Source organism: Cnephaeus nilssonii (genome assembly GCF_951640355.1).
Source record: "Cnephaeus nilssonii genome assembly, chromosome: 14".
Taxonomy (NCBI): domain Eukaryota; kingdom Metazoa; phylum Chordata; class Mammalia; order Chiroptera; family Vespertilionidae; genus Cnephaeus; species Cnephaeus nilssonii.
In genome coordinates this window covers 61,681,505-61,708,352 of record NC_137085.1, presented here as the reverse complement: position 1 = coordinate 61,708,352, position 26,848 = coordinate 61,681,505, and the positions used below count along the sequence as shown (strand labels likewise).

General features: G+C 38.8%; 1 protein-coding gene across 1 annotated transcript in view; it reads left to right on the top strand.

Annotated features, from left to right (window-relative positions):
* HACD4 (3-hydroxyacyl-CoA dehydratase 4) overlaps positions 1–23,878 on the top strand; it is a 34,393-nt gene extending 10,515 nt beyond the window's left edge. The window contains exons 4-7 of the mRNA XM_079789820.1: positions 4,364–4,476; positions 8,933–9,039; positions 20,561–20,686; positions 21,379–23,878. Of these exons, the coding sequence (XP_079645946.1) occupies positions 4,364–4,476; positions 8,933–9,039; positions 20,561–20,686; positions 21,379–21,461 (429 nt within the window). The 3' untranslated portion in view covers positions 21,462–23,878. The remainder of the gene's footprint in view (positions 1–4,363; positions 4,477–8,932; positions 9,040–20,560; positions 20,687–21,378) is intronic.
* The last annotated feature ends 2,970 nt before the right edge of the window (positions 23,879–26,848 follow it).

Here is a 26,848-nt window from a genome sequence, read left to right as displayed (position 1 = left end):
GAAATGCAAGGACTTCAAACATAACTGCATTAAGACGGCCAAATTCTGCATCCTTCCCTTTGCATCACAACAACACTGCTGCGCATATATTAATTTTACACAATTTTTAAAAAAATCTATAAATAAAACAATAGAAATTAACACCCCAATATTATTGTGCCTACAAAAATTCCATTTGGGAGCCCACATTGCAAGAATCATCTTTAAATTTACCAACATCACTCTCAATTTCTGAAAGGCAAGCAAAACCACTCCAAAGATTTCACAGTTACAGAGAACAAGTATAAGGGAAATCCCCAAAGAGAGTGTTTTATAATAAATCTTTTAGGAAACAGCCAAGTTGTACCCTAATTTCTTTTTAGCTATGAAGCAGGTACTTCGTTACAGTGCCAGATTAAATATGCTTATTTTCCATAAAATCATATAGATTTTCTCTCTAGTTTTGAGTTGGAAATAGGTTTGTATTATTAGAGATAAAACTAAAGATAGTGTCCTGGGAATGAATTACACATGCAAGGCACCTGGTAGGCAAGATTTTCGATTTCTCCTCTGTATTTTGCATTTGATTCATGGAGTTCCTCAGTGTGTTAATTATAAAGTTATATTCACAGTATAATGTTAAAGATACTGAGATTAACTCTTTATTCACTGATTGTCTTGATTATCTGTATAGAAAAAGTATTTTTCTATAAAATACTAATCATTGCAATAAGTTATGTTTTCTTAATAATAGCTTACATGTATAGGGCTTTGTATGTGCCACCAAATACTTTTCTAAGTTCTTCATATGTATTAACTCATTCAGTATTCACAACTTTATCCTACATATTTGCTATATAAAACTGATTATTATCTCCAGTATAACCACTGAACACAAAAGTTAAATAAACTACCCAAGATGACATAAATTTTGATTGGTGCAGGAAAAATCTGAATTTAGGCTATTTGTTCTGAACTCTTAACTATTATGCTCCCTCTGTTTACTATCTCTCTCACTACGTGGGATGGGTCTTGGTCTTGTTCATAGCTACCCTCTCCCAGGACCCAGAACAATATACTTAATAATTATCTATTGAATGATGAGTAAACAAAATAATAAAACTAGAATTACTTAAATGCTTTTTTCTTATAGAAGAAAATAATTGGTGGTTTTTAAACAGATAAGGGTGTATATATGAAGTTCTCAACAAAAGTTCATAGGATTGAAAAAGTAAAATAGTCCTTGAGGCTAAAGCCAACTTATTTTTTAAGATTCTGGAAATTCTCCCTATAGTTGAAGTATCATTTTACCGCCTTCCACAGTTTATAGCTAAAGTGCTAGCTGCCATGTATAAAGTAATAGCTTAGGTTTAGTCATTGCTTAACCTGGAGTTTAAGATTCCCAAATAGAATATAAAAATGCAAAATATATATTTTTATAGTTACCATACTTTTGAGCAGACTACATTACCACCATGTTTAATTGGGGCTAAGTTATAGAATTTTTTATTATACCTGTTTGAGTTGCTCTAAACATTACGAGACCATTCATTAGTAATCAGTCATGTTCTCACAGGATTTGTTTTAAAATGACAAAGTGCTAAGTTCTCCCAAATGAAAAGCTCCAAATAACTGGTGAAATGATTGTATGTAAAGGAAAGTAAAACATTTAAAGTCTATTCCTCAAAATTGTTTTGGTGTTGATTTAGAAAATCAAAGTTCTTGCTTTAAGGTTTAACTTTTGAGGAGAGGCTTTTAAAAAGAATAGACTATAACCTGGAGAATAGGCGCAGGGGTAGCCCATAAAGTAACAAAGGTGACATGTCATAGTGTTTCAGAATGAGGGATTTAGAATCACATTGTTTAGATTTTGATTCCAGATCTTTAGGTAGGTCACCTTCACTTTATGAAATACAGAGGCAGATAATAATAATAGCACTTCTTAGGGTTGTTAGGGAGATTGAATGAGGTGATGTATAATTGGAACCTGGCATAAAGTAACCAATAAATGCTGACATCAATTTAAGACTGTCTCCACCTAAATTCTTCCATTGTGTTGCCATTGAATGGTCAAGTTAGAATAATCATCAGATACTTTGTTAATTAGACTGACATTGTCGGGGGGATCTTCACATATCCACATGTATGCACGTGGTTTGTGTGCTTTTGGGGGCATGTTGATTGCTGATTTCTATGCAGTTGGGATTCTCTCACTTAACCTGTCACAAACCCTCAAGTGATGATTTTGAACAGGGTAAATATCATTGTGCAGCTCCAGTCTCTCTTTTTGAAGATATTTTCTGCAGTAGTCAACCATGTAATTAGAAATATGTGTTTTTTGCCCTGGCCAGTGTTGCTAAGTGGTTAGAGCACTGGTCCCTGAACCAAAGAGTTGGGGATTAGATTCCCGGTCAAGGGTAGGTACCTGGGTTGTGGGTTCACTCCCCACCCCTGGCGGGGTGCGTGCAGGAGGCAACCAGTGGATGTATCTCTCTCATATCAATGTTACTCTTTCTCTTCTTCCCTCCTCCTCCTCCTCCTCCTCCTCCTCCTCCTCCTCCTCCTTCTCCTCCTCCTCCTCCTCCTCCTCCTCCTCCTCTTCCTCCTCCTCCCCCCTCCCCCCCCCTCTCCCTCTCAGTCTCTCTGAAAAGCAATGGAAAAAATATCCTCAGGTGAGGATTAATAACAAAAAGAAATATGTGTTTTGTGTATGCATTCATGTGTGTGCATCTCGAGATTTTATCAAAAGCTGGATGATTTTCCTAATTAGCAGGCACCAATTGAACGTAAGCTTAGGTAGTTCCTAAATTGTTTGCTGCTAAAGATCTTGTATCTGAAGGCTGCCAAGCTTGGGTCATTCAGTAATTATCATTGCAGTTAAATATAATTCATAGAACTAGAATTAAATTAAATCAAGAAACAAGAGGCTGACAAATGAAAAACAGCTGTGTAGATAGCTCTAGTCGTTTGACTAAGGTGTGAATCATATCTAAATCCCATAGCTCAGCAGGGACCCTCTTGACTCACTGCTATAGTCATAAACATTCTGATAGAGGTTATACAAGTGGACTTCTGATCATGTGACCACTGTTGGCAAATCTTGGGTTTCTCTGCACTAAGTGACTTTCCAGGACTAACAGCCCATGATTCTAAGTCATAGATTATCCCAGTCTTTTCTCCCTGAGCTGCTTTAAAAATAAAGACAGCTATTGAAAAATATAAAGCAACCCTGTCCTTTCTTTTATCACTAATATGCTCCCTCGATTTCCAGTATATTTTCTTTTGACCATTGAAAGAAAAGTAAAATGTCCTATTAAAAACATACAAATGCAGACTGTATAGGGGCTATTACTACAACATAAAAAGGCACCTTATACTTAGATTGGGAAAGAGGCATGCATTTTTTGAGGCCAGTAATTACAGCTAAGCCATAAGTATGTGAATTCTCAATAATTTGTAAATGCTTACTGTCGTGAAGTAAATGAATATGTTGAATTCTTTTAATTTGCCACCAGCTTATGAGAGTTAGGACTGTACTACTTACCCTTCTCCTCCTGCCCTCCTCCCCGACCCCCCCCCCCAAAAAAAATAAAATTACGATGGCTCCCTTGTTGGATGAAATTGCAATTTCTCAGTCTGTCATTCAAAACCCTTGACAACCCAACCCCCAACACAATTCCGTTGTCTCTCCTATTATTCCCTTCTGTGCACCCACTCCAGCCCCCAGGGGTCTCATTCCTCCCCAGTGCACCCTGTGTTGTCACATCTCTGCCTCTTTGCTGAGGCCACACCCTTGGCCTGGGATGGCCCTTTTCCTCGCTGGTCTACCTCAAAACTCCCATCTCTTCTTCAAGATCCAACTGCAATGTTGCCTTTCTTTATATATCTGCATCCTTTCCCCAGACGGGCATCTTCCTCACCTGTGCACCTGGACATTGCACTTTGAGTGACAGCATTGCTCACGCTGTGTTATAGTTACTGCCTCACACTGTCTTGCTGCTGCTACCCTCTGGAGCGAGGGCCATGCTTTCATAACCTTAGCATCTAATACATAGCAGACACGCAATACAAGCTCGTCAAAGTGAATAAAAACATGTGTGCGTGTATTACAGGAAGGGAAATATCCCGGTTCAGATAAAATATGTTATCTTTTTATTTATTATATATGATTTGGAGAATACAGGACAAAAAAAAAAAAAAGAGGAAATGAAATTCACCCGTAACCCTACTGCTTCAGAGGTTATGTTAACCGTTTAGGATACATATTTCTAGTTAAAGCATACTTTTAAGAGGAACTCTGTTTTGTTTTGTTTTTAAATTAGAAAATTACATGCTTAATAGATGATCCTAATTCTTGACTCTGATGGTTTGTTGTTGTTGTTAGCTCACAGAGAGAATCATCATCCTGTTTGTGGTGATCACCAGTCAAGAGGAAGTCCAAGGGAAATATGTCGTGTGTGTTTTATTCATCTTCTGGAATCTATTGGACATGGTTAGGTAAGGAGGCAAAATAATCTCTTAAAGAGAGGCAGGTTGCTTTCTTCAGGGAAACTATTAATAGCTGCTTAGGTTTGATTACTTGGAGTGAGAGAGAAAACAATTATTTCATCTTGATATTGAAATGTATTTCTATTGCCGTCCATAATGGGCATACCAAAGACATGCAAACCCACCGTGGTATTATTACAGGAGCACAGCAATGCAGGTATCTAGCAGGAGTCATGGCATAACACCAATTTGCAATAAACCTCACAGCTGTTGGCGAATGAAAGGCATTCCTTGCAGTTGCTCTGGTCCTTGTTACTCTAATAAGCAAGGCAAGACTTTTATCATATCATTGTCAGAACTTAGAGTTGATTTCTGCGAATTCAGGAATTTTTTTCAATATAGGCCCTCCTCTCCCTGAGAAAAAATGTACCTCCACATACATTTTCGTATGCACTTCCAGGGGGTTCACATGACTGAAGTTCTTTTGTGGACTCCTTGCGAATCCTTAGGCCTCAGGGTAAGGACCCTTGCTTGCACACTAGCTCATCTTGTTTCCTTCTAATTCTAAAACTTCGCAAGGAGATGAGCCTCGTCTCTCTCTAGAAGCAGTGGGGTAAACAGTCTGCTCACTGGCTCCCTTTGAGGGGTTGTCCTAACGGCTACCTCAGCTTTCACAAATGAGAACTGCCCCTCCCACTTGAAAGATCTGGGTGTGGGCCGGTAACAAATTAGCTGAGGTTCTGTAAATTCTGTATTAAATCGTCAGTTACTTAGCTGAGTTAAAATACTGTTAAATAATGGGTTGAGCCCTAGAGTGAATTAGAATATTTTGTTGAATTAAAATGACTAATTTTTGGTTTATAGAACTTAGCAAATTATTTCTCATTTTTTAACTGATAAAGTTTCTTAGATTTGGGACAAACTTTATGGACTTTCGTAGCCCATGACTTCCTGTTTGTGAGACACAGAGCCTCCTCTGGGCTTTCCAATGTATCATTCCCTGGTATGCCTGACTCTTTCTGAGCTGATTCAGGCTCAGATAAGCTCAGGAGACCCGTCACAGAAAGCGGTGACTTGTGCCTTGGGAGTGACCTCAGGCTGTCACGGAAAGACTTTGGACATAAAAGGAGAACTCAGGATGACCCCACTTCCACTATGACTTGCTCTGTGATTTTAGGCAAGTCACTTAACCTTTTCTTTTTTTAAAAATAACAGCATTGAGATAATTTACAGACCTTAAAATTTACCCTTTTTAAAGTATAAAATTTGGTTTTTAATGTATTCAGAAACATATGCAACCATTGCCACTATCTAATTTGAGAACATTTTCATCACCCCCAAAAGAAACCCCAAACCCATTAGCAGTCCCTCCCCATTCCCTCCTTCTCCCAGCTCCTAGTGTACTGTCTCTACAGATTTGCCTATTCTGGACATTTCAGATAAATAGTCATACAACGTGTGGCCTTTTGTGAATGGCTCCTTTTACTTAGCATAATGTTTTCAAGGTTCAACCATGTTTTAACATCTATCAGTACTTCATTCCTTTTTATGGCTGAATAATATTCCCTCATATTGATATACCACACTTTATCCACTTGGATTGTTACTGCATGAATATCCATGTGCAAGATTTGTATGCACATATTTTCATTTCTCTTAATGTAGGAGTAAAATCCCAGAGTATCTAACCTTTTTGAAACTAAATTTTTTTCTTCTATAAAATGAGGGTACAATTATCTTCCGAACTTATCCTAGAATGACTTTTTAAAAAGCAAGACTAGGAAAATTTCTCAACTTCACAGCTAACATGATGGATGATGAAAGACTGATGCTTTCATCCCAAGATCAGGAACAAACATGTCTACTCTAGCCACTTCTATTCACCATTGTTCTAACCATGACGATTAGGCAAGAAAATGATGTAAAAGGCATCCATATTGGAAAGGAAAGAGGAAAATCGTTTTTATTAGCAGATGACATCTTTCTTACATACATATATATAGCCTACCTAATAAAAGAGTAATATGCAAATTGACCATACCTTTGCTACACCCATAAGCCATGCCCACCAGCCATGCCCACCAGCCAATCAGGAGCAAATATGCATATTAACCCAGCAAAGATGGCGGGGGGTGGGGGGGGAGGAGGGGGCAGTGCCCACTGCCTGTGGAATCCAAGCCATGATGGCGGACTGGGGCAGGCTGCGTGGGTTAGCGCCAGCAGCTGCCTGACCAGGTCCCAGATAAGGTCTTGGAGTCAGCTGCCGCTAGCGGGGGCTGACTCCAAGCCCCTATCACGGATCACGGACTGGGGCAGGCGGCATGGGTTAGCACCCGCAGCCCCCTGCCCAGGTCCGCAATGATCACGGATCACGGACAGGGGCAGGCGGCGTGGGTTAGCACCCGCAGCCCCTGCCCAGGTCCGCGATGATCATGGATCACAGACAGGGGCAGGCGGCGTGGGTTAGCGCCCGCAGTGCCTGACCAGGTCCGCGATCATGGATCACGGACCGGGGCAGGCGGTGTGGGTTAGCGCCCACAGCACCTGACCAGGTCCGCGATCAAGTTTTTGATAGTCCATATGATAAAACTTACAGAAAAATACAGCATGAGACTTTCATTCTCTTACTAACTTCTTCATATAACTGTAATCCTAAGTCTCTATAGAATGAAAAAGGAAAATAAAAGTGCCTTCTCTCATTCCAAGGCCTTTCTCAGTCAGGCAACCACAAAAAGAAAGAATGAGCCTACAATTCATGCCATGTAATCTCTATCAGGCATAATTCAAATCAAATCCCATCAGGCAAAGTCTGGGATAATTAAAATGTATAAGAGAACAGTGGTGACCTGGGGGAGAACTTATGAAACCTTGTCTCCTGCTTTTGCTGAATCTTCTTTTTGTTATGCTAGACTCTTAAGTCCCTATCGGGGACCTGGTCAGGCGGCTGCGGGCGCTAACCCACGCTGCCTGCCCTGGTCCTTGATCCGTGATTGTGGACCTGGGCAGGCGGCTGCAGGCACTAACCCATGCCGCCTGCCCCGGTCTGTGATCCGTGATCATTGCGGACCTGGGCAGGGGGCTGCAGGCGCTAACCCATGCCACCTGCCCCGGTCTGTGATCCATGATCGTGGACCTGGGCAGGCGGCTGCAGGCGCTAACCCATGCCGCCTGCCCCGGTCTGTGATCCGTGATCATTGCGGACCTGGGCAGGGGGCTGCAGGCGCTAACCCATGCCGCCTGCCCCGGTCCGTGATCCGTGATCGCAGACCTGGTCAGGCGCTGCGGGCTCTAACCCACGGCGCCTGCCCTGGTCCGTGATCCATGATAGGGGCTTGGAGTCAGCCTCCGCTGGCGGCGGCTGACTCCAAGACCCTATCCGGGACCTGGTCAGGTGGCTGCCGGCACTAACCCACACAGCCTGCCCCAGTCCGCCATCATGGCTTGGATTCCACCGGCAGCGTGCACTGCCCCCTCCTCCCCCCGTCCCCCGCCCCCCGCCATCTTTGCTGGGTTAATGTGCATATTTGCTCCTGATTGGCTGGTGGGCGTGGCTTATGGGTGTAGCGAAGGTACGGTCAATTTGCATATTACTCTTTTATTAGGTAGGATACACATAGATAAGCATATGCAAAGAATATTTCTGAAGGACTATATAAGAAATTGGCATTGGTCATTGCCTTTGAGGAGTGGAATAGGGTCCTGGAGTGAGAGAAAGATTTACTTTTCACCATGCTTTTCAAGGTTTTGGGTTTTGTTTGGCCATATGTATTCACTACCTATTCCAGTAGTTCTCAACCAGTGGCCTCAGCCACTATAATTTGTTCGTAACATAAATTCTCAGGCTCTACCTTGCACCCTCTGCATCTTACACTTTGGGGACGGGGCCTTAGAAAGCCCTCTGGGTGATTCTGATGTTTGCTTAAACTTGAGCACCACTGGCCTATTCAGAGAACAGAGAAATACAAAGATCTAGACCACTTCATCTATTACATCATAAAAGCAGGTTTTCAACCACCTACTGTAACCCAAACAAACTCCTCAGGACAGTTCTTTAAGATGGCACAATTACATAAGCACAGGGATGCCAATAGAACTTGGAAGTCATATTTTTATTTTTAAAAGTCATTCCCTAGTATATACAAGTTTTGTTTGTGGAGAAAAGCATGCAAGCAAACCACCTAGCTGCCTGTTGCATGCAGTGGGCTTGGTTGGCTTCTGAGTGAAAGTGAAGTCACTAATCAAGAGACTTGATGGTTTTCGATCCACCTCATGACATAAGCCAGACTGACATGGTTCCCCTCCCCCCATTTTTAAAACCTCTTCTGCTTAAGTAACAGGAAATAAAGTATGGACTCTATACTCATTCCAGTTTTATCTGTGTATTTAATGACATGCTAAAGTATTTCATTCTTTTATTTCCCAGACATCAGCAAATGATGCTTATAAGTTCCTTTTCTCCTTTCAGGTACACTAATAGCATGTTATCAGTCATAGGAATTTCCTATGCTTTCCTGAAATGGCTCAGTCAGACACTATGGATGCCGATTTATCCTTTGTGTGTTCTTGCTGAAGGTAAGAAAAGAGTGACTTGCTCTCTTACTCACTGACAAAAGCCATCTAGTTATAATGGGTTCACTAAATGTTTTGATGATTAAATTGCTATTTTTGGCACTGCTTAGCTGACTCAATGTTTCTTTCCTAGCATACTTCCCTTGCAAAGGGAAAGCATGAGGAAGCAAAGTTACAGGGGGAAGCAGCTCTGCCCAGTAGGCAAAATATCGGATAAAGGATAAAAACATGAGTCTAAGCTGTAACTTCATTAGCTCACTGTATGAGTTTGGGATAAATCACTTAATTTAAGTCTGTTTACTCATCCAAAAGGGGTTTCAAATTTAGTGACCCAGCGAAGATTTTCCCCCCAATTAAAAAAAATATTTTAAATTATAGTTGACATACAATATTAGTTTCAGGTATACAACGCAGGGGTTCAACATTTATATACCTTACAAAGTGGTTACCACAATACCATTTGTCACCATATATAGTTCTTACAATATTATTGACTCTACTAGAGGCCCAGAGAATGGACTTGTGCACTGGTGGGGGGCGTGGCCTGCGGGAATTGGCCCGCTGTGGGAGCAGTGCTCCCACGGAGCGCACTGAACACCAGGGGGCAGCTCCTGCATTGAGCGTCTGCCCCCTGGTGGTCAGTGCGCATCATAGCGACTGGTCAACGGGTCAATCTGGTCGTTCCGCTGTTCGGTTGCTGGGCTTTTATTATATAGGATTCCCTGTGCTGCACATTACATGCTGTGACTTATTTTATTACTGCAGATTTGTATTTATTTTTAAAAAATATATTGATTTTTTTACAGAGAGGAAGGGAGAGGGATAGAGAGTTAGAAACATCGATGAGAGAGAAACATCGATCAGCTGCCTCCTGCACACCTCTTACTGGAGATGTGCCCACAACCAAGGTACATGCCCTTGACCGGAATCGAATCTGGGACCTTTCAGTCCGCAGGCCGACGCTCTATCCACTGAGCCAAACTGGTTAGGGCCAGATTTGTATTTCTTAATCCCCTTCTCCTTTTTCACCCCGCCCCACCCCTCTGACAACCATCAGCCTGTTCTCTGTATTTATGAGTTTGTTTCTGTTTTGTTTTTTAGATTCCACATATAAATGAAATCATACAGTATTTATCTTGACTTATTTTACTTAATGCAATACTCTCTACCTGGGTCCATCCATGCTGTCTCAGATGCCAAGATTTCTTTTTTTTTTTTTTTTTAATGGCTGAATACTGGTACCTGGAAGTCACTGATTGTCCTTTCCTTGCCTCCCTCTTCCGTCCTCCCCATCTCACTTTCACTCTGCACAGGTGTCTTTGGTCATTTCATATGTGTATTTTGTTCTCAAATAGGTGGTAAACTCTTTGAGAGAGAGAATTTTGGAATTCCTCATGGCTTCTAATTTAGTGCCCTTTCCCTTCCCCCTGCCCTATATAAGGATTTCCTGAACCATGTCTATAATTTTCTACATGGGATAGATTTTCTCAAACCATTTTTAACCTTCATCTTGGTTATTACAACTTAGCTTCTGATCCAGTATTGCTATTATAGTTGGATTTTATGCAAATTTTAATTCCACATTTCATCTCAAAAAGTAGATTAAATAGTTTTGGTTATATATTTTTTCTTTAACCAAGTGAATTTCTGAATATCTTAAGACAAATTCTAAATCTGAGTAGAGTATTTGTAATGATGTAATTTTATATGATAGGAATCCATCTTGAACAGCTGAAGTACAAGCTGAGAAGAGCCATTCAGTCACCATTAGGTCATCTAGATGTACTTAGCAATACTTTACCCAGACCTCTTCTCCTTGACTTGTTTAATTGTGCAATTAGTTGTTTAATGACATTATGTTAGATTGATTAAAGTTTCTCCTTGAAAAGGAAATTTAAGGTTTTTACTGTTCCCTTATGTGAGGAAAGATGCAGCATATATTATTTACATCATCTTAAATATGGAAAATGGGAAACTATATATAAAAAGGCCTGACATTTGTAATTGATTTTTATCTGGAAACTAGAGAAAAATCCAGTAATCCTAGTTCAGTGCATTATTAATTCAGGCCTCACCCATTAAATTTCACTTCCATTTTGACCAACTGAATCAAAATTGGTCTGATTATGTATTGCATTTAAATTTTTTTAAATGTTCAATTATAGTTGACATATAGTATTATATTAGTTTAAGGTATACAGCATAGTGGTTAGACATTTATATACCTACTAGAGGCCCGGTGCATGAAAATTCATGCACTGGAGCAGGGGTCCCTCATCCCAGCCTGACCCCTCTCACAGTCCAGGAGCCCTCAGGGGTGGGAGGCAACCCGGCGATCAGGGGAAGATGATGCCCCATTACACCTCTGCTGCTGCCACTGCCAGCAGCTCAAGCCTTGGCTAGTCCTGGTTACTTGAGCCTCGGGCAGCCCTGGGAGGCTGGGCAACCACCATCCGAGGCTTGCCTGCACCTTGAGCCAGCCCCGGGCAGCTGGGCAGCTGCCATTGGAGGCTTGCCTGCACCTCGGGCCAGCCCTGGGCGGCTGGGGGCTGAGGGGACTGGGCGCTGCCATCTTGTGGCTGTGGGTGCCGCCATCTTTGAGGGCGTGACAGTCAATTAGCATATTCCCTCCTTACTGGCTGTGGGCACCACCATCTTTGAGGGTGGGGCAGTCAATTAGCATATTCCCTCCTTACTGGCTGTGGGCACCGCCATCTTTGAGGGCAGGGCAGTCAATTAGCATATTACCTCCTTATTGGCTGTGGGTGCTGCCATCTTTGCAATGGTGTGAGGGTCAATTAGCATATTCCCTCTTTATTAGATAGGATGTAGTGATCACCACAACAGGCCTCGTACCCATCTGGCAACATAATTATTACAATATTATTGTCTATATTCCCTGTGCTGTATTATATCACATCCTCATGACTACTTTTATAACTGGCAATTCATACTTCTTAATTCCTTTCACCTTTTCTCCCCACCACCCCAATTCCCCTCTCATGTGGCAAGTATCCGTTTGTTCTGCATATCTATTTGTTTCTGTTTTATTTTGTTTTTTAGATTCCATATGTAAATGAAATCATACAGTATTTGTTTTTCTCTGACTTATGTGACTTAGCATAATTCTCTCTATCTAGATCTACTTATGTTGTTGCAAAAGGCAAGATTTCATTCTTTTTATGGCTAATATTCCCTTATATATATGTATGTACAAAATCTTTATTCATTTGTCTATTGATAGACGCCTAGGTTGCTTCCAACTTGGCTATTGAAATTACTGCTGCAATGAACATAGGGGTGCATCTATCTTTTTGAATTCGTGTTTTGGATTTCTTTGGATACATACTAGAAAGTGTAATTGCTGGGTCATTAAGTCTATTTTTAATTTTTTGAGGAGCCTCCATGCTGTTTTCCATAGTGGCTGCACAAATTTGAAGTCCCACCAATAGTGCACCTGGGTTTCATTTTCTCCACATCCTTGCCAACACCTGTTTGTTGATTTGGTAACAGCCAGTCTGACAGGTGCAAGGTGGTATCTCATAGGGGTTTTCATTTGCATTTCCTTTATGATTAGTGATGTTGAGCATCATTTCATGTATCTATTGGCCATTTGTATGCCCTCTTCAGAGAAGTGTCTATGCATGTTCTCTGCCCATTTTTAAATGGAATTATTTATTTTTAAAAAATTATGTTTATTGTTGAAAGTATTACAGATGCCCCCTTTCCCTCGCCCCTGTGACTCCTCTTCATCTCTCACCAACCCTCCCCCCGGCCTTCACTGACCACACTATTGTCTGTGTCCATGGGTTATGCATACATGCATATAAATTCTTTGCTTAGTCTCTTCCCCTCTCCCCTCTGAAATTTGTCAGTCTGCTGCATGCTTCTATGTCTCTGGATCTATTTTGTTCATCAATTTATTTTGGTCATTAGATTCCACATATAAGTAAGATCATATGATACTTATGTTTCTCTGATTGGCTTATTTCGCGTAGCATAATACTCTCCAGGTCCCTCCATGCTGTCTCAAAGCATAAGAGATCCTTCTTTTTTACTGCTGCATAGTATTCCATGGTGTAAATGTACCACCACTTTTTTATCCACTCATTTACTTATGGGCACTTGGGCTGTTTCCTGATCTTGGCTATTGTACATAGTGCTGTTATGAATATTGGGGTGCATATATTCATTATGATTGGTGTTTTGAATTTCTTAGGATATCTTCCTAGAAGTGGGATCACTGGGTCAAATGGCAGTTCCATTTTTAATTTCTTGAAGAAACTCCATACTGTTTTCCATTGTCTGCATTCCCACCAGCATTGTACTAGGGTTTTCTTTACTCCACATCCTTGCCATAAGTTGTGAAACAATGCAAATCCTAGAAGAAACCATAGGTAGCAAAGTCTTAGACATCTCTCTTAGCAATATAATTGCTGAGACATCTCTGAGTGCAAAGGAAACCAAAGGAGAAAATAAACAAATGGTATTATATCAAAATAAAAAGCTTCTGCACAGCAAAAGAAACCATCAACAAAATGGAAAAAAGCCCACTGTATGGGAGAACATATTTGCCAATGATACATCTGATAAGGGGTTAATTTCCAAAATATATAAAGAACTCATACAACTTAAAAGACAAATAATCCAATTAAACAATGGGCAAAGGACCTAAATAGACACTTCTCCAAAGAGGACATACAGATGAACAAGATTCATATGAAAAAATGCTCCAACTCACTATTTATCAGAGGGATGCAAAGTAAAAGGACAGAATGGCTACCATCAAATGGACTTTTTTTTATGTTAAGGTGTATGAGGTCTTTATATATTGTGGGTATTAACCCTTACCAGATATATCATTTGCAAATATCTTCTCCCATTTAGTAGGTTGCCCTTTAGTTTTGTTGTTGGTTTCCTTTGCAATGCAGAAGCTTATTAGCTTAATTTAGCCCCATTTATTGTTTTTCTTTTTGTTGTCTTTGCCCTAGAAGACATATCTAAAAAAATATTGCTAAGGCCAATGTCAAAGAGTTTATTGCCTATGTTTTCTTCTAGGAGTTTTATGATTTCAGGACTTATAGTTAAGTCTTTAATTCATTTTATTTTTGTATATGATATAAGAAAGTGGTCTAGTTAATATTGTACACTTGTCTGTCCAGTTTCCATCATCATTTATTAAAGAGACTGTCTTTATCCCATTGTAAATTATTGCCTCCTTTGCTGTATGCTAATTGACCATATAAGCATAGACTTATTTCTGGGCTGTCTATTTTATTGCATTGATCTATGTGTCTGTTTTTAATGCCAATATCATGCTGTTTGATCACTATAGCCTTGTGGTATAGTTTGCTATCAGGCAGTGTGATACCTTCAACTTTGTTCTTCTTTCTCAATATTGCTTTGGCTATTTGGGTCTTTGTTGGTCCCGTGTACATTTTAGGGTTATTTCTTCTAGTCATGTGAAAAATGTCATTGGTATTTTGATAAGGATTGTATAAAATCTACAGATTGCTTTGGGTGATATGGACATTTTAACGATGTTAATTATTCCTATCCATGAGCACGGTATATGCTTCCATTTGTGTCTTCTTCAATTTCTTTGAGCAATGTTTTATAGTTTTCTGAGTACAAACCTTTTACATCCTTGGTTAAATTTATTCCTAGATATTTTATTCTTTTTGATGCAATAGTAAATGGGGTTGTTTTCTTAATTTTTCTTTGTGATAGTTTGATATTGGTATATAAAATGCAATCAATTTTTGAATATCCATCTTGTATCCTGCAACTTCACTGAATTTATTTATTCTAATATTTTTTTATGAATTCTTTAGAGTTGTCTACTAGTATATATAGTACCAGGTATTGTGCAAATAATGAGTTTTACTTCTTCCTTTCCAATTTGGATGCCTCTTATTTATTTATTTTTGGTCTGATTGTGTGGCTACGATTTGCAATACTGTGTCAAATAGAAGAGGTGAAAGTGGACATCCTTGTTTTAGTCCTGAGCTTAAAGAAAAAGATTTTAGCTTTTCGCTGTTGACTATGATGTCAGCTATAGTTTGTTATTTATGGTGGCCTTGATTATGTTGAGGTACATTTCCTCTATAGCTACTCTGCTGAGTTTTTAATCATGATTGTATGTTGGATTTTATCAAATGCTTTTTCTGCATCTTTCAAATATGATCGGATGATTTTATCCTTCATTTAGTTTGTGTCATGCTAATTGATTTGCAGATACTGAACTAGCCTTGCATCCTAGGAATAAATCCCACTTGATCATGGTGTATAGTCTTTTTAATGTATTGCCGGATTTCATTTGCTAACATTGTGTTGAGGATTTTTGCAGCTAAATTGGCCTGGAATTTTACTTTTTTGTGTTGTCTTTGTCTGGCTTTGGTATCAGGGTAATGCTGGCCTCATAAAATAAGTTTGGGAGCTTTCCCTCCTCTTCAATTTTTTGTAATAGTTTGAGGACAGGGATTAATTATTCTTTGAATATTTGGTAGAATTCACATGTGAAGCCATCTGGTCCAGACTTTTGTTTGTTGGTGTGTTATTTTTATTAGTGATTCATTTTTGTTCTTAGCAATTGGTCTATTCAGATTTCCTATTTCTTCCTGATTCAGTCTTAAAAGGTTGTGTTTCTAGGAATTTATCCATGTTTTCTAGATTGTCCAATTTGTTAGCATATAATTGTTTTCAGCATTTTCTTATAATTCCTTGTATTTCTGTGGTTTCTGTTGTCATTTCATTTCTGATTGTATTTATTTGGACTCTTTTTTTTTTTTTCTTGATGAGTCTGGTGAAAGGTTTATCAATTTTACTTATCTTTTCAAAGAACTTGCTGTTGGTTTCATTGATCTTTTCTAGTGTGTGTGTGTGTGTGTGTGTGTTTTAGTTTCATTTATTTCCCCTCTGATTTTTATTATCTTCCTTCTGTTCATTTTGGGCTTTGTTAAGGTTAGATTATCTGAGATTTTTGTTGTTGCTTTAGGTAGATGTATGAATCACTCTGTTAAAACTGCTTTTGCTGTGTCCCATTTTGGTCACGTGTTTGCCTTCTCATTTGTTTTAAGCTACCTTTTGATTTCCTCCTTGATCTCATGGTTAACTCATTCATCATTGAGTAGTATGTTTAGCCTCCATGTGTTTGTGGGTCCTCCCCCCTCTGATTTTCTTCTTGTAACTGATTTCTAATTTCATACTGTTTTGATCAGAGAAGATGCTTGATGGGATTTCTGCTTCTTAAATTTATTGAGACTTGGTTTGTGGTCTATTCTAGAAAATGTTCCACTGCACTTGAAAAGAATATATATTCTGTTTTTGAATGAAATGTCTTATTAATATCTATTAAGTTCATCCAATCTAATGTTTCATTCCGATCACTTTCCTCGTTGATTTTGCCTGGGTTATCTATCCATTGATGTAAGTGGGGTGCGAATATCCCCTACTATTATTGTATTACTGTGGACCTCTCCCTTTATGTCTGACAATATCTGCATTATATATTTAGGGGCACCTACATTGGGTGTGTAGATGTTTATGAGTTATGTTCTCTTGTTGGATTGACCCGTTTATCATTATAAAATGTTCTTCTTTGTCCCTGATTACAGCCTTTGAGTCTGTTTTGTCTGACATAAATATTGCTACCCCAGCTTTTAAAATTTCCATTTGTATGAAATATCATTTTCCATTTCTTTACTTTACCTCTGTGTGTCTTTTGATCTGAAGTATTGGAGCATATGTGTAGGTCTTATTATTTTATCTATTCAGCTACCTAATGTCTTTTGACTAAAGCATTTAGTCAATTTACATTTAATTATTGACAGGTATGTAATTATTGCATTTTATTAAATTTTTCTGATTTTTTTGTGTGGTTCTTCTGTTCCTTTCTTCTCCTGCTCTCTTCTTTTATATATTTATGACTTTGTATAGTGTTATATTTGGATTCTTTTCTATTTTTTGTGTATCTCAGATTTTTGGTTTGTAGCTACTATGTACTTCATATAGAACAGGATGCTTTAAGCTGATGGTTGCTTTTAGAACACATTCTAAAATAGCATTTTTTCCCCTGATACTCCATTTGTTTTGTCATTTTTTACATGTGTTTGTGTGTATCCCTTAATTTATTATTGTATTTATGCATATTTTTCCTACTTTTGCCTTTAATCTTCATACTAGCTTTATAATAGGTTGATCCACTACCTTTACTAAGTATTTGTCTTTGTCAGTGAGATTTTTCATTTCCTGTATTTTCTTTTTAGTTTTGACCTTTTCTACTTAAAGAAGTCCCTTTAATATTTCTTGTAATGTTGGTTTAGTAGTGATGAAATCCTTTAGCATTTGTTTGTCTGGGAAACATTTTCTCTCTTTCGATTCTAAATTATAACCTTGCTGAGCAATCTTGGTTGTAAATTGTCCCCCGTTCATCACTTTGAATGTTTTACGTTATTTCCTTCTGGCCTATTGAAAAATCTTCTAGTTTTCCTATGGGGAGCTCCCTTGTATATAACTAGCTGCATTTCTCTTGGTACTGTTAAGATTCTCCGTCTTTAACCTTTGGCATCTTATTGTTAATTTTTATTGATTTCAGAGAGGGAGAGGGAGAGATAGAAACATCGATGAGAGAGAATCATTGATCAGCTGCCTCCTGCATGTCCCCTACTAAGTATCAAGCCTGCAACTCGGGCATGTGCCCTTGAATGGAGTCGAACCCAGGACCCTTCAGTCTGCAGGCTGACTCTCCATCAACTGAACCAAATCAGCTAGGGCTAACATTTGGCATTTTAATCACAATTTATCTTGGTGTCAGACTCTTTGGTTTCGTCTTGCTTGGGACTTTTTGTGCTTCCTGGACTTGTGTGTATATTGTGTGTATATTTCCTTCACCAGATGAATGAAATTTTCTATCATTTCTTCAAGTAGGTTTTCAATCCCCATGTCTCTCCCTTCTCCTTCTGGGAGCCCTATGATGTCACTTAAACTATCCTAATTTTCTAAAATTCTTTTAGATCTTCTGATTGGGTGTTTTCTACTACCTTGTCTTTCAGGTAGCTGATTTGATCCTCTGCTTCATCTAATATGATGTTTATTTGTTCTAGTCTAGTTTTCATTTCACTTATTACTTTCTTCAGTTCTAAATGGTACTTTAAAAACATTTTTTATCTTTTTGTTGAAGTTCTCTTGATCTGGTATATTGCTCATCTCCATTTCATTTAGCACCTTTACTGGAGTTTTATCCAATTCTTTCATTTTAAATAAGTTTCTCTGTCTCCTCGTCTTGGCTGATACTGTTTTTTCTTTGTTTTTAATTAATTGGGGTTACATTGATTAATAACTTTATATAAATTTTGGGTGTACAACTTTATGACATCTGTATACTCTATTGTGTGCTCACCACCCCCAAGTCTAGCCTCCTTCCATTACCATATATTTGAACCCATTTACTCACTTTATCATTCCTCCCTCCCTCCCCCTTCTGGTAACTACCATTCTGTTATCTGTATCTATGAGTATGGCTTTTTTATATCCCACAAATGAGTAAATCACATTTCCTGTCATTTTTATGACTGACTTCTTTCACTTAGCACAATATTCTCAAGATCCATCATTGTCACAAATGGTAGTATTTCACTTTTTATGAATACTATTCCATTGTATAAATGTACCATATCTTCTTTATCTAATTATTCATCGAAGGACACTTAGGTTGTTTACCTGTGTTGACTATTGTGAATAATGCTGCAATGAATGTAGGGGTACATATGGTTATAAATGTTTTAAAAAATTTCAGGTAGGTTCCCAGAAGAGGGATTGATATGGTAGCTATAAATTTCTTTTAGGAACCGTCATACTGTTTTCCATAGTGGCTGTACCAATTTACATTCCCACCAGCAGTATATAAATTTTCCTTTCTCCATCTCTACTCTAACACTCGTTATTTCTAACAGGTATGAGGGGGCATCTCATTGTAGTTTTCATTTCCTTTATAACTAGTGATGTTGAGCATCACTAGCGAATGGATTTTTAAATTTCTCCTTCTGATTGTTATTAGTGTATAGAAACATGACAAATTTCTGTACATTAATTTTGTATCCTGCTACTTAATTCATTCTATTTTTATATGGATTCTTTAGGGTTTTCTATATAGTATGTCATCTGTAAATAGTGAGTTTTATTTCTTCCTTTCCAACTTGGATGCCTTTTATTTCCTTTTCTTGTCAGATTGCTAGGACTTCCAATACTATATTGAATAACAGTGGGCATCCTTGTCTTTTATTCTGATCCTAGATTTTTCACTGTCATTTATGATGTTAGCTGTGGCCTTGTCCTGTATAGCCTTTCTGTACCCACTTTGACAAAAGCCAACATCCATTTATGAAAAAAATCTCAAATTTTATGCACTTATTGATAATCCTATGACTTTTATTGAACCTTTCACTCCTGGTATAAACCCCACTTGATCATGGTGTATAATCTTTTTATTATTATTGAATTCAGTTTGCTAATATTTTGTTGAGTTTTTGTATGCATTTCATCAGGGATATTGGCCTGTAATGTTTTTTGTCTGGCTTTAATATCCAATCTGACAAGAAAAGAAAATAATGCTGGCTTTGTAGAATGATTTTGGAAGCGCAACCATATGTGCTAGTTCTGCACGTTCTCCAGGCAGGGCAGCCCTGCCTGCGGGCTCTCTAATGCTTGGCTAGATCTGTACTTTGGATTTGGGAGCCTCACATACATGTGTAGCCCAGTGGTTGCATGTAGCAGTGCCTAGCAGTATTTGCTAGATTTGCCCTGCACATGGCACCCTTCTCTTCCTGCTGGAGCTAGCTCGAAAGCGATGGCTGGGGACCTGCTACAGCAGCCCTACAAGTTGGCCAGGATTCCCACCCGCTGTCCAAGCGCAGGGAAACAAACTGGTGCTCACTGGTTCCTCCATTCCTGGGTTGTTCCCCCGACCTTCTCTCTGTGGTCTCTTTCTCTCTTACTTGTTCTGCAGAAGTTGTGCAATTGGCCCTCAGCTGACTCTCAGGAGAAACTGTTCTAAATGGGAGCGGGTGAGCTTAGCATCCTCTTATGAGGCCATCTTGGACCTGCTTCTGAAACCAGTTACTTTATTGCAGAGCTTTTCAGAATCTCTACTATACTAATGTGTGTTGTGAAACTCGACGAGGAAAACATATGCTGCATTTTCTGTCTGTTCATATGTCACCCACCCCTATTTGTGGCTAAAGGGACAGGGACAGGTATTTTGAGATAACATTGTAAACGATCTCTAAAGTATAAGATGGACAAAAATTCAACAAGTCACACTGCTGTCATGGCCTTGCCAGTTTAATCATTCGGCATATTTCTACATCAAACTGTAGCTTTAGCTAAAAGATTCAGCAGTCATCACAAAACTGTCATCAAATTAAAAATATCCTTCCATGTGCAGACACATCTACCTATACATAGATATTTCTAAAGCAAGCTAAGCGGAGAAACCTCCATGATGCCCTCTTTTTTCTTTAAACAGCATTTGCCGTCTATCAGTCGCTGCCTTATTTTGAATCATTTGGCACTTACTCCACAAAGCTGCCCTTTGACCTATCCATCTACTTCCCATATGTGCTGAAAATATATCTCATGATTCTCTTTATAGGTAAGTGGTGTTTCTGTTTTGTGCTGCCATCAACCGTAACAGAAAGGTCTACAAACATGGGAAAGAACGGAGAGGAAGCCTGACACAATGAGTTAGACCTTGTTAGTAAAGCACCTACAAATTATACTAATTTTTTCAAGATCAAACGAATCAGAACAGTTTTACTAGCAGAAAAACTGCATTATATATGAAATATAGATGTCAAAATAAGCAGTTCTGATTTTTCCATTTGTATCTATTTTTTTCTTTCCTAGCAAGTAAGAAAAATGTATATAACAAAAACTTACAGTTGAAAAAACTTGGTCAATTTCCCAGGAAATGGGGAAAAAGACTTCCACTATTAAATTTTAGCTTCCCCAGCTCTAACCATCACAAATCCCCAAGAATAGTGATTATCGCTACAAGGTAACAACTGTCAAGTATATATGAACAACACACAAAAGAGAAGACAAATGTGAAACATTAGGGGAGGTGGAGAGCACTCCCTTGAAGAAAGGGAAAAATGAAATCCTTTCAATAATCAATCAGTGAGATGGAGGGGTTTGCTTTACTTTCCCTTCTGCGAATCTCTCCTGCCAAGTGTCTGAGCCCTGGCCTCCAGGCAGCGCTAACTGTATTTTAAAACTACGGTTTGTTCCAAAGAAATGATTAATCAATCTTACTTACTTTTACCATTTCCTTCTTCACGATAGGTATGTATTTTACCTACAGCCATCTTTACTCAGAAAGAAGAGACGTCCTCAGCGTCTTTCCCGTTAAAAAGAAGAAACTGTGAGACAGCATGCTGCTGTGACGTAAGGAAAAGCAGGCCGAGGATTCCGCTGCAGAAACACCACAGGAAGCGTGCTGGCGTGGGAAGACCGAGCGTGTGACAGAAATCCATCACATGACCTCCTTCCCGGACACCTCACAGCAGCCTGTGGTTCTCACACGTCATATTTTCAAAACAGACTCTGAACAACCTGTTTCTCCAAAGCTGTGGATTTCTACAAGTTAAGTTTATATTGTCTGAAGCCTGATACTTTCCTGTAAGGGTAATGAGAAATAGATTCAATTAACTTGAGATGTAGTTTTAACAACGTTGGTTTCTATTTCTTTTCACCTCCGAATTCCCCTGTAGCAGCAGATCTGCAGGAGGGAGCGCTGTGAAGTATGGTCTGCAGTGGCCACAGTAACATTTTGTAGATGTCACCGTTCCCAGAGGTAACACTCGTCAGACACACTTAGAAAAGGAAAATAATACCCCATATTCCTTTAAAAAAAACAGGTCACATATACCTTACATTGAGATAAAAGCTAAGAACTAGTCAAGTTTCAGATCATTTATTACTGAATTACTATTGTTAATTACTCTAACGTTATAAGTCATCACTTACTAGTATAGTTTTGAAAATTGATTCTTTCTTTGAAGATTTAAAATATATAAGAATAACTGATTAATGAAACAATTTCTGAATCACTGGAATATCATTCGCTTTTCTTGAAAGAATTATAGAATCGTATTGTCCAGCAACTATATAAAAAGGGTACTAAATATTTTGTTACATAAAAACCAGGTAGTAAAAATAATTACCAAAAAAATAATTTTATATCATTAAATAAATCAAAGAAACAATTGAGCATTAAAGGATAATTTGATATCTTTATAAATTTAATGTCATATTTAGAATTTTAATGTCATATTTAGAATTTTAAGATAAGTATTAAGATTACCCTTTTTAAAAAGCTACATTTATTTTGTTTTTAAAGGTGCTTATTTTACTCCTAAATTAAAAAAAAGTTACTGAAAGCTTTAGTGTGCAAATACTCCCTTAGTGTGCAACTGTAGGTGCCTTAGTCTAGCTCCCTCCCAATAAAGATGGCCACATACATTGCTGAAATATACATCTAGAATCACTAAAACAAAAATAAAGAACTAGAGAAATTATACTTTACAAGAAATTAAAATTTCATTACTAAATAACACTTTAATTTTTTTAAAGCAAATTACCTGAAGAATCTTCCTACTTCTTAAAATATTAGACCAAAAAGAAACACAAGTAAAATTATAATTATGGTAATTTTGAAACAGAAATAAGGATTGACAATTTGAGATATCTGCAGCAATTGTAACATAAAAAGATCTGTAATTTCCTATGGTGACATTGTCACAATTGTTAGTATTATTGTGGTTGCTTATATTAAAATTGAAATACTGAATTTCACTAGAGATTAGTGGAAATAAAGGATGCTTTCTTCTTCCACTCAAGTTCATGTTCCCCAGGTTAAGAAACCAAGAGCATAACCATCTAATTAATTGGCTGTTACCAAGATTGAGAAATTTATTTCTTTGGCTGTTTTAACTCTGTGTCCATCAAATCTCTATTGTGTTTTGTTCAGTGTGGTGAAAGAGTTTCTCTAATATAAGAACCATTAGATATTTTCAAAGCATAAGATATAACTTCTAAATGATCTTTCTTTGGAGTTTCAAATGCCAAGTAAATTACCTGAAGTTCTAATAACTTAAGCAAAGAAATAGTAATCACAACAACAGTGTCTCTGGTGCCAAAAAACCAACAACAATAAAACTGCTGTGGAGATTTACTCCGTCACTCAGCAAAAAGTCTACTAAAATATACAAGGGAAACACACACACCCTTGCACATAATATCAGAGTCCTGAACTTTTCCTTTATCCAAGTAGTTGTATACAGAGCAATAACAAACACTTCTTCCCAATACCTTCGTTCAGTTTTATTTTACTGTAGTATGCTTGTCAAGAAACACTCCTATCCTGGTCTTAGCTTTTGATTCAATAAACAGGTCACCTTAGTAGAGCGAGTTGATCCTGAGTCGGCTGTGTACACATGCCTATGTACACTCAAGAAACACTTACTTTGTGCCAACCATGTACCAGTCACAGGTCAACACGAAAAAACCTTTACCAAGTTTGTTATTAAAGACGGTACCACAGCTCACTGAAGTCCCTGAGAGAGTTGGTAACCTCCTTCTTTTTTACTATATCAGACTCTGTCTGGGAAGAGCAAATTGTTACATAAAAGAATCTGTTCCTTCCAAAAGTTTCTGAAGTAGCTATAACATCAAGTTTAAATGTTTCTCTGGAGAAACGTACATTTAAAATTTACGCGCAAAGACAACAGTTTCATTGTGCTAAAGTATTGAAGTGATTTAAATAAAAATGACCTTCCCTTTCCCCAACATCTTCCTCTCATTTGTTTATTTTTGCTTTGAAACATTATTTTGCTTTTCTGTCACTTTACTTTCTTCTTCTGGACCTAAGTGATATGCTAATTTTGACTTGGCAATTTTCTCTAGGTCATTTATTCAAAGTAGTTCAGGTCACAGAGTTAACCAGAGGGCCTGTTTGGAATGCAGATTCCTGGGTCCCCTAAAGATCTGCTGAATCAGAGCCGTTGGGAATGGCCCAGGAACCTGCATTTTGACAGGCCCCTCAAACGAGCCTCACACGCTGCCGTTTGAGAACCACTGCTTTTGAGTCTGATGTACTTCAGCTTTGGACGGAAAACTGCTAATAACTATTTAAGTAAAAGTCAACATACAATGTCGTTCTGTTTTTAAAACTGAGATGATGACATTCATTTTTATTTGTTAATCCCCACCTGAGGATATTATTTTTCAGAGTGGAAGGAAGGTAAGGAGAAGGGGGTGGGGGGCGGAGAGACACATAGACTGGTTGCCTCCTACACACTCCTCGACCAGGGGCAGGGAGCGAACCGGCAACCCAGGTATGTGCCCTTGACCAGGAATTGAATGAGACCCTTCAGTGTACTCTAACCACTTAGCAACACCAACTCGGGCTAACATTCATTTTTGTTCTTAAGCTTATCTAGTTTTTAAACATATTAAATAAGAATTATTAAAAGGGTAGCTGGTGTTTTAAATATAACAAGGTTAGTCAATTCTATATGAAAATCAATTAATAAAAAATATCCCTTAATTCATGAAGTACACATAGGTGCCCATTGCATACTCACTGTGTGGTATTCAGCTGGCCTGTGAGGGAGATGCAGTCCGGAGGTAGAACTGGCCTGGATTTGAAATCCTGCTCCAACGTTTACTACCCTTCAGGCCTGCACTGAAGCATCACAGCTGCTATTTGTTTTCAGTGAAACATGTAAAAGGGGTAGCATTTCCAATGCAGTTTAGAAGCACATTTTTGTATTCTTTCTTTTAACCCCCTACAACTACTTTGTGAAGTTGGTTTTATTTCCTGGATTAAAGGAATAACCTAAGTCAGGGAGCCATCACTGTCATTTTCATTCAGTTTCATATTCATTCATTTAGCTGGATGTCAGTTCACCAGTTCCCTAAGTTTGACAAGAACTGAATGACCCTTCTAAACTGCAATTTTAAAAAATGTACTGTTTGTGAAGATTAATCCATTACATGCCAACTTAAGCACTTAATAACAATCCATATCATACATTTTAAAAGAACTTCCAGATTCTGAATAAAGTATTTCCTTCCAGGAAATATAAGAGCATAATACCTTGTCCTAGGCCAGAGCAATGATGATACACGTGAAGGTGATGCTGTGGAGGGGGGGGGGGGTTTCCACACGAGAGACGAGGGATGTGAACTGTTTCATCTGCGCTCAGTCCCGTGGCTCCAGGTGAAATGCCTGCAGCTAAGAATAGGCTGGTTTCGCCATGCTGGTGTGGCTCAGTGACTGAGCGTCGACCTATGAACCAGGAGGTCACTGGTTTGATTCCCTGGTTCAATTCCCGGTCAGGGCACATGCCTGGGTTGCGGGCTCGATCCCAAGTAGGGGGCATGTAGGAGGCAGCCAATCAATGATTCTCTCTCATCATTGATGTTTTTACCTCTCTCTCCCTTTCCTTTCTTCTCTGGATTCAATATTAAAAAAAATATATATATGTGTAAAAAGAATAGGCTGGTTTGTGTCAGAGATACAAACTGATCAGAGATGCAGCCTACAACTCGGGCTTTAAGGAAGGCCCGTCCTCTTAACCAAATGTTCTGATTTCTCTTCTAAAACAGCAATTTATCAAAATGTTTACTAAAAATCTAAAACTACTGCTTACTTTCAAAGCAACTAAGTTATTTCAAGATACTAGTTGAGCCCTTAACGAAGTCTTATTCGTTATACAATATCTTTGGTTAAAAGCCTTAAGAAAAGTTAACTCTGGCAATTAACTTTAAAAAATGGTTATTCACAGCATATTAGTTACCATGGAGCCATTACATTACAAATAAAACACAAAGGTTTCAGGCACGTACATGAATCCCGACATCTGCTCCTAGCGTACACTTCTCAAATCAAGAACCAGGGTGTTGGGTATTTCTGAGACGCCTGGCTTTAACCCTACATGTTAATTTGTTAATCCATCCCAGCATACTATTTGTCTTGGCAACTTACGATTTCAAAAACTAACAGAAGATGACCTGCAAGGAAACTGTTCCTTTTGAATATAGTTTGGAACACCTGGTCTAAAAAAGCAGAGACTTGTGGTTTCTAGAGAACAAAGTGAAATATCCTAGGAGGATAATTTAATTCTTACCTGAGGTCCTGCCTGCGGGGAACCAAGTGACCTATTCCGGTGACCTATGTATTAGAAGGCTGAGATTTTAGAACTTCTAAGATTTTCAAATTTACAATCTTCCATTTTGGACTCTTTAGAGGTTCCCAGGCGGAGGAAAAGCCCATACATTTTATGCTCAAGGCTGCTGGAGACAAAAGCAGGGAGCCAGGGAAGAGAGGACTAAGGTCTATCTTACTCCCCCCCTCTGCACTCGTCCGTTTTCTGGTCAAAGCCAGGAGCAGGGACAACGTTTGAATGGGAGGAGACGGGGCTGAATCAAAAAAGGAAGTCGGGTTTAGAGTCTGGGCTGACTCTTCACCCTTTCCCTGGGCAGCGGTGAGCTCTCTCTCGGGGGGGAAATGCAGAGCCATTCTTCAGAGTGTGTTACACACCGAGACACCACTGTGTGAAACCTGCGCACTGTTCTTTACTGCCACCCAGGCGAGCGACCTGTTCCGGGAACCTCAGGTCCTTCAATCCACGAAGGACCTGTTCCTTTGCACCGCAGCTGCTAAACTTCCCAATCCCAGAGACTTACTCACGGGAGGCAGGATTGCTTCTTTGATCTGATTACAGAAATCTACAGTAATCATATGAAG